Source organism: Carassius carassius, chromosome 33 (assembly GCF_963082965.1).
Source record: "Carassius carassius chromosome 33, fCarCar2.1, whole genome shotgun sequence".
In the NCBI taxonomy this organism is placed as follows: Eukaryota; Metazoa; Chordata; class Actinopteri; order Cypriniformes; family Cyprinidae; genus Carassius; species Carassius carassius.
The window spans coordinates 10,640,751-10,658,341 of NC_081787.1; the positions used below are offsets into that span (position 1 = coordinate 10,640,751).

General features: G+C 37.7%; 1 protein-coding gene across 1 annotated transcript in view; it reads left to right on the top strand.

Moving 5' to 3' along the window:
- Positions 1-17,591, top strand: part of LOC132113722 (protein diaphanous homolog 2-like) — a 447,692-nt gene that overhangs the window by 31,896 nt on the left and 398,205 nt on the right. Inside the window, exon 4 of the mRNA XM_059521662.1 lies at positions 1,923-2,027. Within this exon, the coding sequence (XP_059377645.1) occupies positions 1,923-2,027 (105 nt within the window). The remainder of the gene's footprint in view (positions 1-1,922; positions 2,028-17,591) is intronic.

Below are 17,591 nucleotides of genomic sequence, written 5' to 3' on the forward strand. Positions count from 1 at the left end.
TGGCACTAAGCATATGATATTCTCGCCTTAATGCGTGCATGAAAAGAGAGAGCCAGTGTCGCTGTCCTTGCAATTGTGTGTGCATGTGTGCAGCTGGACTTGAGGCATGATAGAAATGCACAGCAGTAAATCCTTTCATGAGCTGGGTGACGGCGTGTTAAGACACGGGTGAGGGCTCTTAACACGCCTCTCGTGCTGAGAAACAGTACTGGCAGTATGTGACATGCCAGCTCCTTCGGTTTGCATCATCATTCAGTCTAACCTCCATCACATTAACATTCAGATAGAGAGAGATGCGCCTGGTCTGGAGAAGGACTCTGGGATTGATGAGGTCAGACCGTTACCCCTGCAGTTGCAATAACGTCCCCAACTGCTTTTCATCCTCTCTTTCCAAACTGTACTTGGGGAGCATTTGGTCAGCACACTCAGATGCCATTTCTCCATTCTTCTAGCTTTTTTGGGGACTTTTGCCTTGAATGTACTTTAGTTATTTAGTAAATATGCTAGATGAACTTAAATATAAGTGGCAGCATAATTGTGACAATTCTGTTGTCTTCTGGATTGACGGGGAAATAGCTTCTCCTTCAACTTTTGGCTTTGTATATGCCGCTGGACTCTCAAGAGTACATTTGGCTTATTTTGATGTATTGCACTTTGATAAGTGCTCTTCCGGCTGTCCTTGCAAACCTAAGCCGATGGCTTCTATTTTGGAGAATTCCTCAGTAGCCCACAACAAAATAACCCAATTGACCAAGATCAAACATGAAAAATTATGCCTTTTTTCCTCTGGGAAACTTGGCCACTCTCTACAACAATTTAAAGTAAAAGATAGATCTACTGATTCCCATTTCCTGGCACTCCTTCTCTGTGCCCTTGGGAGATTAGACTTGCTTGCTGTACACATTGTATTGTCTTATTTTAAATGGTCTTTATTGGTACTTTTATTGTTCCCACAACTTAACAAAGTTTCCTCGCCACTGAGATTAATAGAGTTTCAAGTTTCAGTATGAAGCAACCGTTCTCAAATTGTAGCTGAAGAGGAAAAAGGCACTTATTTATACCTTTGCCTCAGTGGATTCGGCTGTTTCCATAAAAGGAACGAATTATGCCAGTCCTGGCCTTTGATTTAATAATTCCAAGCTTTGAGGACATAATTAATTCTGATGGGTAAATCATACTGGAGAGCGGGAACTGGATTAAGGAGCAAATTAAGATACCACATCAACAGGACACACTGATTCATTAAAAGCCTTGTTTTACATGAGGGGAGAGAAGAGAGACAGTGGCTTGATGTAAAACTTGAAATATTCATCTTTGAAAAGATGTCCTTCGCTTTAACACCAATTCAGTGAATGTGCTGTTTGCTTGATGTAGCAAATGCACAGAGTAACTGTTTTCAAAAGTGGCTTATTTAAGTGGTACCTTCAATTAAAAAAAATAAAGATTGGTGAATAGATGTGCAAGTAGCTTTGAAATCACCAACCCTCACCCTTTCCTCCTTAAGTCATTGTTTGTCATTTAAGTCTTTTTTCTTTTCAGACACCCACACACTCACAGGACTTGAATGCATGAAAAACACAGATTCCCTTTTCTCTTCACCAGAGGGCAGCATGGCTCCATAGCTATGCAGCTTGGGTGTATCTCAGGAGAAAGACTCTTATGTGCATTCAACATCTCCTTGACTTGTTATGAAATACATAAACATATATCAAGGATTCATTACTCTGTCTAACCTTGGCTCTATAGGACAGTGTCCTTACGGTGGTCATGAATGTACAGCGAGAACAATTTTAAGAGAGTTTATTTCCAAAAAAGAAGAAAAAAGTACTGATACATTGAAATATTTTAAATTAAATTGTTATATTTAATGTAATATATTTGTAATAATATATATTAAATGCATTTTTGTTTTGTTTCTACAGGAGGACATGAACCTTAATGAAGAGCGTAAGGCTCCCCTACGAGGGAAGGACCTGAGCACTAAACGGGAGATGGTGGTCCAGTACATTTCTGCAACAGCCAAATCTGTAAGTGCGCCACAAAACACAGGGTGGCCAGTCTTAGAAAGAAAGAAACAGACAGAGGAGAGAGCGGGGATGAACCACATGACGAGACACTATGGAATAATGAGCTTAACCTGATCTGCTTTCTGCCTCTCTTGCTAAAGCCCCAAATCTTTGATTGCTGCCTCTTTTTTATTATTTATTCTTATTTATTTATTTTTTATTTTTTTCCCCTGGGTGCTTATCGGGCTGCTTTTGTTGTATTGCACTTTCCAAAAGCTTCATATTGCTAGGGATCAAGTTTTCATTAGAATTTGGTACGCATCACTGTCTCTTCTCGGTAAGCTGAAACATGGCTCTTTCATCACCACAGATGAATAAAAGCTAGAATGCAACAGCCTCGTGGGGTAATCCAAGGCTTTTGGGGCGAATTCTCTTCATTCCTTTTACGAAGTAGGTCCTGCTGAGGTTAGACTCCATGTAAACCCCACAATCCCCTTCAACCACTCCACTGCTGGCTCCTCTGGCTGGCCTTCAGCATCCGTTTTCATTAGCTTTCCTCCCGGCTATGATAATTAATCAGCATTATTATTAATGATGATAATCAGAGATGATTGAATTCTGCAGCAGGCTCATTGTCAGCCCTGTGAGCCTGGCATGTGTTGTGAAATACGATTCACATATTAGTATTGTAATCTCAAAGCAGGAAGGGCGATGGGGTTCCTTTCTCTCTGCACCCCTGAAGCCCCCTCAGCACCACCAGAGGCACTCACCATCACCGTGCATGTCACTGTGGAAGCTACAGTATACAAAGAGCTCACAACAAGGACGAGGTTTGGAATGTGCGCTCTGCATTCTAGGGAAGAGATGTGCTTTTATGTGATAAGAGATGTTTACCACAGGCACAACACACTTTTGCCTGTAATGCTCAACTCTACCACCAAGAGATCTCCTCCTCCTTTTTTAAAACATTCAGTTCAAGCTACTAACCAAGCTGCATAATATATCTGCATACTGCCGATTTTGTGGGAGTAGTGCAAATATTCAGCCTTTTTAAAATTATATTATTGTTTTTATAATATTGTTGAATATGGCACATGTATTTAACTTTAAGCATCAGTGCTATTATAGGTGGAGAAAAGTCTTCTCTGATTAATTCAAAAGTGCCCTTTTCTTTTATTATTTTTGATATTTATTGATCAAAGAGCATTCTTTCTGATGACGAACATTTGCAATCAATGTGAAACAGTATATGTATCCACAAATTATTTCGGAGTGAAATGGAAATGAAAAACCAGTAGGATTGCCTCTATCCATCTCATTTTTTTATCATAACTGGTTGGAGGGGAGAGATTGAAAAATTGCTGATGTTAAGAATTAAATTTGAAAAATGTTTTTCAGGGTTTCCACACTCATTCAAATACAATTACACTATAATTTTTCTTTTCCAGGCCTGAAAGTTTTTTTCTTTTTTAATAAAGATGGGACATTTTGGTAGTGATTTTTTTTCTAGCTGTACTCGGCTCATTATTCAGGAAGCACAGACAAATATTGGACATTAGTTTAAATTTGACTTTGGACATTAGTTTAAAATGAACATTAGATTTAAAAAGAGTGGAAACCCTGGTTATTTTACTAAAAGATTACAAACAACATTGTTGTTTATTTTAGTTTATTAATATTTAGTGAGGAAACAAATGGATTTTGATTCCATATTGACTTATGTAATGTTTAAAAATGTCATAGCTGTCAGAAGAATGAGATGGCAGGGTCTTTTTTGCAACAAATGTTTTTTTTCATTTGGCCACTGTAAAAAAAAACATAATATTCTGTTTACCTCCCAGAGATTACTCTCGGAATCATTGTGCAAATGCACATTCTTTGCATATCGAGTAGCTACCAAGGGTGTTTTTGAGTTGCGACTTGCACAGACTAATGCTTGCACACACACTGACACACGTCCAGAGAAAGTCCCTCCTGTGCTGTCTGTCTCGGTGTCCTCTCTTTGATTGGCGAGTGGGAGTAATTAAGTGGTGGTCTGGCGGTAGAGGAGGCCCATGGTCTGCTCTTGAGCCGCTGCAGTTGTAATTTAGCAGGGGTGAAAGGGGCCAAGAGCAGACAGCACAGAGACGTCCTCTGCACACCTACACATTAATAACCAAAACCCGTCTAAATAAAAGAAGGGGGAGCAGAGTCCATCCATCCCACTTAATCTGCTGCTATCTCCCCGAGTGTGCCGATCTGCCTACAGTAGATTGTGTTTCAGCACACAGCTTTACAGAGCAAATATTAGTGGGAAAACAAACCCATCCGATCCACTCCTGTTGCAGCCTGCCTTCCTGCCTGTCTGTGTGTGGCAGACTCCCACAGCTCCTTCCTGGCAGGAGGGCAGAGTGATGAAATAAAAGAAAGACAGAAGAATAGAGAAGTTTCACACCAGTCCTCTTTGATAGCTCAGATATTATTGCTTGCTTGACAGAAACTTGCAGCACCCATGGTTCACAGCTCCTTTTATTATTTACAGCCAACACCTCTTTCCTTGCAACACATTTGTGCATGCTTTCATTATATTATGTGATCACACCTTTTTTTGTTTGTTCACACTGAACATTTTTGAATAGCTATTTGCCAAAGAAAAATAATGTATACAATGCATGTTTATCAGTCATTAAGTCCTTTGCATGGCTTTTGGGGTTTTTATTTTTAATTTTTATTTCTTTTGAGAAAAGCATTTTCTTGGAGGCATCCACTTGAGTCCTTCAGCATGCAAAACTACGAGCCCTCATCACACTTTACAGGGGGTATCAGTAGGATACTTTTAAATGCCTCCACAAACAATAATGTATTTTTAAGGGAAGACGCCTTGGCATTTAAATACTCATATATAAGAAATAATATTTAAAAACATAGTCCTCTCAGAAACTTATTGTTTAAAAAATAACAAAAAAATGCATTAATTTTTAATTAGTACTTCACGCATGAAGCTGTTTGACATAACAAATATTTACATAATTCCACAAAAATAATAAATGTATTTTTTTTTTTTTTGATCCTGTGTAATCAGCCTTTGCTTGTGGAGGTGGCATACAATATTAAGAATCCAGGGTGTCTAGCTTTAACATAATAATTTATGTAAAGTAATTAATTTTGTTATTAAATGTTATTTATTATTATTATTTAAATGTTTATCTTTTTTGTAAGTTTCATTTTCATGTCATTTTAAAAATGCTAAATACCATTTGCTAAATGATTTTCCAGGGAGTATGTAACCTGAGCATAACTGTAAGCCACATGCAGTGAAAACCAATGTTGCCTTGATGCTCTGCGGACGTCCTTGACCGTTAGCTTTTTATGAAATGCTTTCTCTCTTTTTCGGTCTCTGACAGGTGTGTCGTTTGTCCTCACGAGTGCCAAAGCATGCCTGCAACTAACACAGTCATTTCCCTCTCACTCTGTCAGTGTCATGAAAAGCTTTGACTTTGCTTAACTGTAAAAACCAATGTTTTAACTTAAATGAAATGATTCATGTGAGGAACAGAATGTGTCTTGCCAGGGTCTTTGAGGGGAAAGAAAAAAAAGTCTTACCCAGGATAGTCACCTGTGCATTGTCAATACTGTGGTATTACAGAGATTTTGAAATGGAAAGGAAACTTAATTACAGCACAAGTTCTAGTAATCGTTTCTGAGCGATGATCTGATCCTGTCTAGGATACAGGAGCTAATAAATAAATAACTAAATGAATATATCTGTATCATGGAGTATTTGATGGTCATGAGAAGAGCTGGAGCGAGGATATAAATACCTGTCTCTTGATATGATGACATTTCTTCAGAAGTTTGTTTACAGGAGCTACTTCATAATAGAGCTTCTTCATAATTAGCATAATACATGACTGCCTAATTCTGCATTACAACAATTTCCATCATCTGGTTTAAGGTTTTATTTTTTATTTTTTTCACTCTCCATGCACCTCAGGAATTGACAGCATTAATACCACAGTAAAGTGACAATGAGGTGTTGTTTTGTGAAGTTTGTGTAAATTGATGTTAGCAGCAGCTTTTCCCCTCAGGCTCCTCCCTGACAGTTCTTTATGTGGTTTCAAGATAATGTCTGTTCTTTGGATCAAGCTGCAGTAAAAATACAACATTCATCAAGCCCAGCCAAACAGGGCTCAGTGCTAACAATATTTGGCAGCTGTCCAGCACGTCTGGTGATAGCAAAAGCAGGTGACTTTTTCTTTGCTTTGAGTCAAAACCCAAACCCTTAACAATTAATTTGAGCATATTTGCTTGGGATGTGGAAGATTGGACTCGAAAGTAGCACTCTATTATTGATCAAGAGGTTACACTGTTCAAACTTTATTATTACTATAATTATTTTATTATAGTCATAAACCTTGATTATAAAAATGTAATTATGTGAGTTTGTTAAAATAAAGGCCAGCTAAGTTAAAACAAAAAGAGCAGATCAGATTTAGAAACTGAATTTAGAAATGCCTTCGGTTATGTGTTAATAACGACTTGAGAATTGTTTGAGTTAAATTTGCTCTTACATCAATTTCAGTCGAACACACTATTCTTCTCTCAAAGATAAAGAGAGAGAGAGTGGTAAAAAAAAAAAAACTTTCTAAATATTCATCCTAGTAATTATCATTATGGCATGGTCAAGAAAAACAAAAAAACATGCTGACTTCATTAATCTCTGAGCTGTGATGTATAATTTGACACTCGAAAGAAACTACCAGTGACATTTGATTTAGATTTTTGGGCTATGGAGGCATTTTAGGAGACCATCTGCTCATGAATAAAATACCAAGTTTGGGTTCATTTTGTACAAAAATGTATTAAATTCTTACAAAAATTTGAGTGATGATTATTTGAGGACATTTGTATTGCTTGTAAAAAATTCCCTTAATATAGAAAGTAGACAAAATGAAGTAGACAAAGTTGCTGTTTAGAAACAATGTTAAGACATTGAGATGGGGCATTAAATTTAGGGCTGGCCGATATATCTAACGATATGATCATGCGCATCTTGTCTAGTACTGACAAGCTATGCAATATCGCATTCATTATCACCTTTGATGAATACACAATATGAACACGATATTGCGTAGTTTGTCAGTGATCTGCGGCTCTGTCAGTCGATTTAGCGGTAATCATGGAACTGGATTTACTGACTAGAAGCGCATGATCATATCGTTAGATGTATCGCCCAGCCCTAATTATGTTCTATTCTTTATAGCATGACATTTTTGCATCAATCATTTCATCAGATGTTTTTTGTTTTTTTTGTTTCTCTGCAGTTGTTATGCAAAACCAGTTAGAGACCAGAGAGCCACTTTAAAAAAACTCAATTGGAGATAAATTCATCAGGATCCTCATGTTCTAAGCAATGATCAGAATGGCAGACATTGTCTTTAGTGTTCATCTAAACCCTCTCTCTCCACGCTGTTAAGTTGTGTAATTCTCAGATGAGTAGGCAGCGTAGCAGAGAGGGCCAGTGTGCCAGCCATTTAAGTATAAGCTCTTATACTTCAGCAGAATAGTACCTGAGAGATTGTGGCCTACTAATGATTGTGCTGTTTGTGTCTTTTTGTACATTAACTACCCTCCGCTGACCACTGCATGCAGATAACTGGGAGCAAAGTTGCGGTAAGTAGCAAAATTATTTATTCGCTTTTGATTTGTTGTTGTGCAATCTCTCTGTTTTAACTGTATCTGTCTCTATCATCTTCTTCCTTTTTTTACTTTTTTTACTTTTTTTTTTTTTTAAATATCTAGAAAAATAATCTCTATGGCCATTGCTTTCTATTTTATTGTCAGCATTAGTTTAGTTTATAGGCTATCATTTGAAAAAGTTCCCTTTTTTTTCTCCCAATCTCTGCATGTAAATTGCACATTTAGAAATGAGTGATTTCTCAGTTGTGCTCTCCGAGAATAAACCAGGACCCTTTTTGTTAGTTTAAGCAGTTTTTCTTTTAAATGGATCACTGCCTAACAGATATTAGCATTTAAATATTGTAACACCAGGGATGAGCAATAGTTTTTAGGCAAATAATCATAATCTGTGATCTAATCTGTTTATTCTAATGTTCTGTATCTAAATGGGTTTCATTGTGTTCATTCTTCCCCCCAGACAGCGTTCTGAGAATGTATTACTTAATTAGATTTTCCCACACACACGTACCATGTTGATTGAATGGCAGAAAAGATATTGAGTGCACCCCCCCCCCCCCCATCCTTTAAATATGTTCCATTTTGCAGTGCAGTTGGACGTTCGGCACAGCCCATTTGCAAAACCATGTCTTTGTCCCAGTCACATTACAGCGTGTCACTATTGTTTCTGAAATGTTCATAGCTGCTCATGATGTTATTGTCACTTACTTTTGCCCCTTGTCCCCCACTTTCTCCAAAATGATGGTAATAATCTTTATAAATGTATAATGTCTGGGCTATGGCAATGTTTCCTCATTTCACAGCTCCGTGATGCTGTAATTGCAGACTGGCTTCTACAATTTCTCATGTAGTGCGGTCCCATAGCCCATATGAGGCTGCTTGTTATTTGTTTTATTTTATTTATTTAGAGGGGCTCCGTTATTGCCTCCGCAAGTGTCACTTGTCATTTAAAATGCCGTTTTATTGTGCTATGAGAAAGGCCCGTAGATGTACATGAGAAAGCTTCAGGATAAGGTAGCGCAGGTAAATGTTGTTATTTACAATACAGCAATAAGCTGCCGCAACAGACTCATTTATTTGTAGCGAAATGGCCCGTTCAATCAATGCTGTCATGCCGCTTGGCATAGAATTGTGTGTCGAGTGATTTTTCTATAAGCTGTCAGCAGCAAAACATGCTTAATGCTGATGAGCATGGAAGTATGTTTCTAATGTTGCATCACTTTTTAGGATAGAGCAGGAAGCTTACTCTGGGATTGTTTCTATCGATGAACTGTCTGACAGTGTGCACCACAAACAAGTTCTCTTATTTAGAAGTCTCTCACAGTTCAGAGGTTCCCGCACTTCCTGCCATTTGTTCTGACTTTTGCATGTACTTCCAACAGATGGGAGAGTGTGAGGGCTAGCAGGGAAGCTGTCAGCTCTTTCATTCTCCTTGTTTCTGTTTCTCTCTTTCCCAATATCCCACCTTTATTGGGTTTTATTGTGGAAACTACGTTGAGTGGGGGACAAGATGATGGCCTCTCACTGGGCAGATTGCTATTTCCACTCTGTCCAGTGTAGTTTGGAGGCAGACCGACCTGCCTGAGCCACATCTCCCTCAGGGATGAAATCTCTCCAGCACGCTCTCACAGGGCTCAAAATCGCTGGTCAGTGTGTCCGCATGCTGCTGAGTCACATGCGCTTCAGCAGTTTTGTATCAGTGCAGATTGTTGGTGATGATGAAGGTGATCCAAGGCATACCTGCTGCCCCTCTGCGGTGTCCGATTGATCAGATATGTTGGTGCTTTGATTGTCAGGCTAAGGATAATAGATTGTGGGTCAAAATGCCCATGGTTTACCGGCATGAAATTGAGCTCCTCTGTGAGTAAATGGAAGACTGCGGCTCCCTTTACTTAAATAAAACACAACCAACACACAGATAACCCAGTCAGGGTTTGGCCCTGAAGACTGTTGCACCGTTACCTGTTAAGGTCACATGTCTTGACCTGCAAAGCCTCTCTAGACCTCAGGAGGAGATCAATAATCACACATCCAGCCCAGCAGTTAAGAAAAACTGCCTGTTTCCATGGAAACTTGGCAACACGTTCAAAGTTATGGGCAGAGAGAGAGAGAGAGTGAGGATTCGCTGAGACCTCAGGGACTGGAGTCCGCTAGGGCTGTTAGAGTTCAGCCACTCTCCGAGAATCCCTGGTATTGTCAGCGAAAGAATAATGGACAAAGTTTGTATTTTAGATATGATTTAGCTTCTTTTCACATGGGACAAAGACTTGGCCATTTCTCGGGTGAAATGGCATGGATCTTACAGTCATGTTAAAGTGTGTTGTACTTAAATACTTTCTTTGGAACCAAAGGGTCTTAAAAGCATATTTGAAAAAGAGCAAAACCCTGGCGAAGAAAGATGACTTTCAGATATTGGTTTCCATCACAAGTGTTTTTATTTTGCACAAAACAATTTTGGTCATTAGTGTCCAGGATTATTGTAGAGTCTTATATGATGTGTATTTAAATTGCAGGTGTGTTCAAGTCTTGTCGGAGGAGTCATATTTATGAGTTTAAGGCACATGAATGTCACCACAAAGCTGTTACATTACAATTGGGAAAACACAATAGATGCATCATCTGTGTTGGTTAAATTGATTGAAATGCAACAAATAAAACTTGCAAAAAGTCAGATTTTCATAATAATACAATAGTTTTGTGCATATATGAAAACTAACGATTCAGTTAACAGTGCCTTCAAAATTAAAAACATCTGATTTGTTATCATTTTTTTAAATGTAAGGAAGGCCCTGATATACTTCAAACGAAGTTCGAAAAGGCTGAGCAGGTTAGGGTAAAGTATCATGTTTGCAATCCAAAGTAACCATTCCATAATCCTTTAAGGGAAGTGTGAATGTTTCATAGTCTGAAAACTGTAGCATAATGTAAAAAAAAAAATATTGGAGTCAGTTTGAGAAACGAAGCAGGTAAAAAAAAATTGTGCGTCAAAGAAGGTTGAGTTTTAGGACACACCCACCACCGACTGGGTAACTGCCATGGACCCCAATGGAAATTCAAAGGTGTTTAGGAGCCAAAACGAACTGCCCCAGAAAGTTTGTTTTGGTCAGCTGGTTTGAACTGCCAAAACGAACTCAATACAAACCTTGTTTCGGCCAGATTATGTTCGAAATTACGTCATATTATTTTGTAGAAAAGGTACACCTTGCTCAGACCAAAGTGATTGAGCTCTATTATGAAGGTTTTCCATTGTACTGAATGTAATGATTTACCTTCTTGCTATTAAAATGGCCAAAGAAAGCTTGTTTTTGTGAGAATAAAACTTTCCTTCAAATTATTTCTTAATTTGTGTTTGTGTCTATTATCTTTGAGTGCAGCATTATGGGTAACGTTGAATATCCTATACAGGCTCTCCAAGGCTTTTGTTGGAGGCAGTACAGTTCTCATTTAGATTGACTTCTCTCTCTCTCCCATTGCCTCTCTTTCCTCATGTTTTTTTTTTTCTCTTTCGCTTCTGTATAGTCCACAGAATTTGTATTCCCAGGCAAATGAATATCCTTGGCATTTGTGTGTGGGCTCCACTTGTTTTATCAGTAGGCTTCATATCCAGAATATTCCTGTTCCAAAGCTCATCTCTACCATGGCCATACAGGCTCATTATAAGCATAATTTCTGCAGTCAGGTTGCACCATGTCCTTTTTTACTCGCTCTGGAGAGTGCCCCTTTTAACTATGCTAAGTTTGAATAAAATCAAGGTCAGCCCATCCTACCACCTACTACGCCTGAGTCTGAAAGGGTCTCTTTGTTTCAGTTTGCCATTAATGACGATTGTGTACTGGAGGCTGAACTGATTTGATAGGAAGTCTTTTAAAGCAGCAAGGTAGTGTGCCCTGTGGAAAATTTTTTATTGAAAACCTCCCCCCCTTTGTTCCTGTCTGTCATCTTTATAGATAAATGTTAATTAGGATGAAGGAACTGTATTGAAAGAATATACGTTCTATGTGATTGTTTTGTCTTAGTTGATTTTTATTTATTTTTATTTGTTTAAAGAACGTGTAAGTTAGTGTTAATTTCGTCATCTATTTTTAATTTAGTCTTAGTCTTAGTCTTGTGCCAAATGTCCTTGTTAGTTTTAGTCATATTTAGTCATTCACATATCTTTTTTTGTCAGTCAAGTTTTAGTCGACTAAAAGTCTCGTCATTTTAGTCTAGTTTTAGTCAAAAGAAAACTCAAGGTATCTTAGTCGACTAAAAGTCTTTTAATTTTAGTCTAGTTTTAGTCAAAAATTTTTAGTTTTTTTTAAAATAACACATTATTACTGATAAACATTTCAGTAAAAAAAAAGTGTTTCACATATCTCAAACATTGGTTAAATGTCATAATTACCTGACAAAATACACTTGTTGAATGATTTTTGTTGGATGCAAATGTTAAATGTGTCTGGTTTTCAAATTCTGATTTAGGAGACACATTCACAAATGATTAACCTGATCACAATTTTTTACTTTATTGATACTGCTTTTAATCGTCATGCAAAGACCGGTCATCGGGACATAAGCTGTCATATACAATAAAAGAGCCTGCGCAGCAACAGGAAATATAATTTAACACAAAAAGCCTGCCTAGACGGTGGACTTGCGCTCAGGATCTTTTTTTTATTTTGTATTTTTTGAGCGGCGTGTGGACAAATTCTTTTTACGCACACACTATTTTATTTCTTGATAACAGACCGCTGCTAACTATAACACACAAATATCGAGCCTCTTCCTTCGACATAGCATGTCGTCGGCGCTCGTCACTCTTGTTCACTTCAGGTGTTGTGTGTTCAGCAGTTTCGTGTTGCAGCCACAGGCTGGCAGCAATAGGAGTATGAGACCTGTAACTTGAGCAACAACGCGAAGCCGCAAACTCGTTCTGAATTTTTAAAGGCGTAACAGTTGATGAAAAAGCAGAGACGATTGTAGATGAAAATGAAGAGAGATTTTATCTTAGTTTTTATTTTATGCAAAACATTTTTGTCTCATCTTTTTTCGTCAACAATAATGCATGTTAATTTAGTCTTAGTCAGCGTTTTTGGACAGTGGTGCAGTCTTGTCATCGTATCGTCTTAGTCATGAAAAAAAAGGTTGTTGACGAACATATTTAGTCTCGTCTCGTCTGACGAAATTAACATTAGTGTCAGTAAATACTCATTAGTGCAAGGACACTGATGACGCGTGTGATTTAACATCAGGTTATACTAATATTTTTTTAAATTACTGTTCAGTGAAGTGTTATTTTACTATTAATTTAATGTGCTATATAATTATAGAAACCTTTATTATATTTTCAGTTTATGTGCTTTTGTCATTTATATATTTCTTCAATTACAAATTTTATTTTATAACTTTTATTTATATATTTTATTTATTTCATTTATCAAAACATTTTTTTTTCATAGTTTTAGTTATAGCAACATTGAATCTGTGTGTTTTTATTTACCCTATTATCTGCTATTGCAGTGTTTTTCTTGATAACTGTTTGAATACACAATGCTGGCTGTTTAATTTATGTATGTATTTATTTACTTTTAGGAAAGTGGGAATAGCCGGTGTAAAATACACAATTCTGGGGTGTTTAGGGTTTTCCCCAGGGTGTTGGTATGTGGGTGCTAAGGCATTATGAATTGTTGTTAATGCATTGTTAAATGGTTCCAAGGGTGTTCTGGGTGGTTATTAGGTGATTGCACAACAAAGCCCAAGGCGGACAAGAGTCCAAGACTCAGTGATTTTCTGGTTTGTAGATATATCTTGTCTCTCCTTTTTGTGTAAGTCTGTGAGTTTTTTCCCCAACAGTTTTATAATCCTATAGGTGAAGTTTGTAAGTCTGATTTCTTAGAAAAGTAATTGCACACCTCTGCCCAACAGGCTATGTGATTTTGAGGTATCATTCATGGCTGCAGCACAAACGGTGGGGGGATGAGTTATGAAGTTTAATACTTAGCAGTGTAATAATTTTTCTTTGTAGTAGTTTACTTTATAATAGTTTACTTTACCAAACACCAGTAATAATGTGCTGGTAGTAACGAATTTGCAGTGAAAACTAAGGTAGAAGTCAAAATAGTTTTCTGCAGTAATTGAGACAGATGCTGTCAAAAGACCTTAACATTAAAATTCCTTGAAGACAATTTAATGGAATAGAAGCAGATATGTTAGTAATTGACCTATAAGGACGAGCCATGTTATAAAACCTTCTCATGCTACATAAAGGTCTTTTATTTCTGCCTCTTCGGGCTCAGTTTCATCACAGAAGCTGCTCAGACTCTGCATCTAAGAGACTGAGTTGGTCCTGTGGCTGTATCGCTGGGATCAACTCCGAGACCAATGAATTTCTGTTTTGTTTGCGTCTCCAAGCTCGGGCATATTGAAGTTTCTCCAGGTTGAAATCAGATTGACACTAGCACAATATTCATCGCAACACCTAACCTCATCTCCTATGGGGTCTCGACTGATGCTTCAGTTGCTTGCTTTGTGCAACCACAACCTCGCATACAATTTTAATGCCTTTTGGTCAAGTGCTAATATACAAATGTCAAATATGAAACTATTGATTTACCTTTAATACTACTTCCAGTCCTTTCTGGGACTGGAATTGTTTGTATTTCACCGACCCTGTCTAGGTTTGCTGATTTCATATGGGAAACGCAGGACTTAAAGGTTGCATTTATTTTATAAAAACGTAATGTAAAGTAGGCCTACATTTTTATTTATTCTTTTTATAAAGGTACTCTTCATGATAGCAGACACTAATATATGCGCCTCCAACATCAGTCAGACAGTTTTATATGCTCCCTCTCTTCGTACAACGTTATATTGCACACAAGCTCTCAGAAGTCTTTTGTAAGTCATGGCAGGGATTGCATATGCACCAGAAGGACAAATGTCTTGTCATATAGGACATGCAGTCTAGAAAGTGTGTAAAGAATTGCGACTTGATAGACTGGCGGTGTATGTCAATACCAGCTCCCAACAGTGACAGAAAAGGTCTCATTGCCTGCTGACTGACTGCTGCATAATGCCACGTGGCCTTCCTGTCAATGGAAAACAAACAGTCAGTGCTCCAGCCTTCAAAAGAGGGGAGCGGGATCTCATTATGATGTAGAGAAGATGAAAGGGAGCCAATAGTGGACATGGTGTTCTCATATTAAAGGAAAAAGAGATGGGCTCCGTTTGTGTGTAGGTGCGTGTGCGCTTGATTGTATGCCTCTTCTGAATGAGAGGAGCCCATTTGGTGTTCGTCTTTGCGACTCTAGTACAATATATCCCCTTGTCCTGCCTCGATTGTCTCTCTTTTTTCATACCAGCGGTCAATCAGATCACCCTCCATTCACCTAGATGCAATTAGTTTCCTTCGTCCTGCTCTCAGCTCTGAGTGCGAGATGGGACTGTATGTTCCCACGTCGTTTTGAGGTCAGAAGATCTGGTAATGCTTTGTCCCGTCACTCTCCTTGACCACCTTTTAACACCATTTCCTCACGTTCTTGCCCTTTTCAAGCCTTAGATGTGATGTATTTATAGCACATAGCATATTTTTACCAGAGCCTTAGCGAAGACATCAGTGTCATCACTTTAGCTGTACGAGCCCTGCTTTTCTTTTTTAGCTTAATGAAAGTTAGGAGTTTTGTGGTGTGTTTTTCTTTCTCAAAGTTACCTCGTTAACTTTGGGCATTTAGGTACATGCTCCATGGTTTCTGGACAGCTCTTTTCTTACAAATTAGGGTGTTCGGCTAGATAATTTATTTTGAACTATGAAGCCATGAACACAGTATGGACACATTTACAGAGGTGGAAAGTAACGAATTACATTTACTCGCGTTACTGTAATTGAGTAGCTTTTTTGTGTACTAATACTTTTTAAAGTAATTTTTTAAATCTGTAATTTTACTTTTACTTAAGTATATTTTGTTTGAAGTATTGTACTTCGCTACATTTTAAAACACATTAATTACTGAGTAAAAAATAAATAAATAAATCGCTCCCTGAAAACTATGGCATAATGGGCAGGAGGGCAAACTGGCGCTAAAATCACAAGAAAGATGCAGACGGACAAAACAGGCGTTAGTGGTGCAGACACCGCTGAAAACGAAACCCCGTCATATTCTGAAGTTTAACTCGAAGGAAATGAAGTGAACCCCTGGCCATATGTATGCTCTATTATGCAGTGTGAGCTGTACTTTCCTAGGAAGACCAAACTAGCAGCTTATAAAATCTCGACAAGACATCAACCCTTCGCAAGAATGTAGAGGTAAGCTAAATAATTGCATCGTTGCATTGGTGGTTAAAATTAAGCTTTGACATTTTAGCAAGAGGTTTTGCACAAATTAGCTAAAAAGACCGTGGTAAGGAGTGTGCTATTTTTGCTTTAATGATGTGCGCGCGCATTTATAGTGCGTTCTTTCACTGTGTGATTCAGTCTCCTAAAATGCATTTAGAATGATCACAAAATTGAAGATATAGGGGCAGAAAATTCACATATTTATATAATTTCATATATTAAATCAAAATCACACAAAGAATGCCATCGTTTCCTGCAAAAATCATCATGAATATATACATACATACATATATATATAACAGTTCAGTAAACAAGTTAATTAAGATACTTGCGTTTTAGACACCATATTGCCTTTTTTAGCTCTATTTCTACAACAGAAAATAATTCCAAACACAGCCACCAAAGCACAGTTTTGCGTCTCTGAGCAACGTGACAGTGTTTCGTTCCTGAATGAATCAACCGTTTAAATGATTCGGTTCAATCGCAATGACTCACTTATTAACAGTGACTTGCTGACACATACTGGCCATTTTAATTTCACATTTAAAGTATCTTTTGATTTTTTAAAATAATTAATTTCTTATTTCAAATGAGTATTCAACATTTTATGTCTTGTATATCAAAACATTATTCATGCATTTGTAACTGCAGGTTAAATGCATTCTTGTCCTGCACTAAACAGTGTAATACATCTAAATGCCACTTCCAATGAATCTTCTGCATTTCCTCTGCATTAAAAGATGAGTTTGTTGATACTGATTTGCCTGGTAACAGCCCAAATGTTTTATTATTTTAAATAACTGATTCCTTTAATTAAAAACAACTAGTTCGAGATTAATAGACCTATCCCAGGGGTGTCAAACTCAGTTCCTGGAGGGCCGTAGCCCTGCAGAGTTTAGTTCTAACCCTGCACACATATCATGTAGTTTTCAAATAAACCTAAATGATTAGATTAGCTGGATCAGGTGTGTTTAATTAGGGTTATATCTAAACTGTGCAGGACTGTGGCCCTCCAGGAACTGAGTTTAACACCCTTGGCCTGTCCCATTTTGACTCCCTCCCACTGTTAAAATGTAACTAAGTAATTTTTACTCTGAGTAAAGTTTAAATGAGCTACTTTTTACTTTTACTTGAGTAGATTTTTAGACTGGTACTTTTACTTGTACTTAAGTAAAATTTCATTTATGTAATGGTACTTTTACTTGAGTAGAATATTTTTGTACTCTTTCCACCTCTGAACATTTAACAGTAAACGCAGATAACTGCGTGCACTTGGAGAACAATGTGTTTTGACTGCTCACAACTCTCCCCTTTGTTTTATCTCCCTGCGCTTATTCCAGCCTTGAACTAATGAAAAGCTTTTTCATAAGCTTATTGGGTAGGAGTCAAAGAGATAATTTTACCTGGTTGATTCTATCAATACAGTTTCCCCTTGCTTAAAACCCCGCCGTCTCCTTCCGAAACTCCATGTGGCCCCGTCGGCAAATCACAGCACTAATAAGGTGTGGCGGTTGTCTTGTGGCTGTACACTTTATGGTCGTCATTCTTGGACGCTCAGCAGTAAGCCGCCATTATCTGCTCATCAAACACACTTTAAG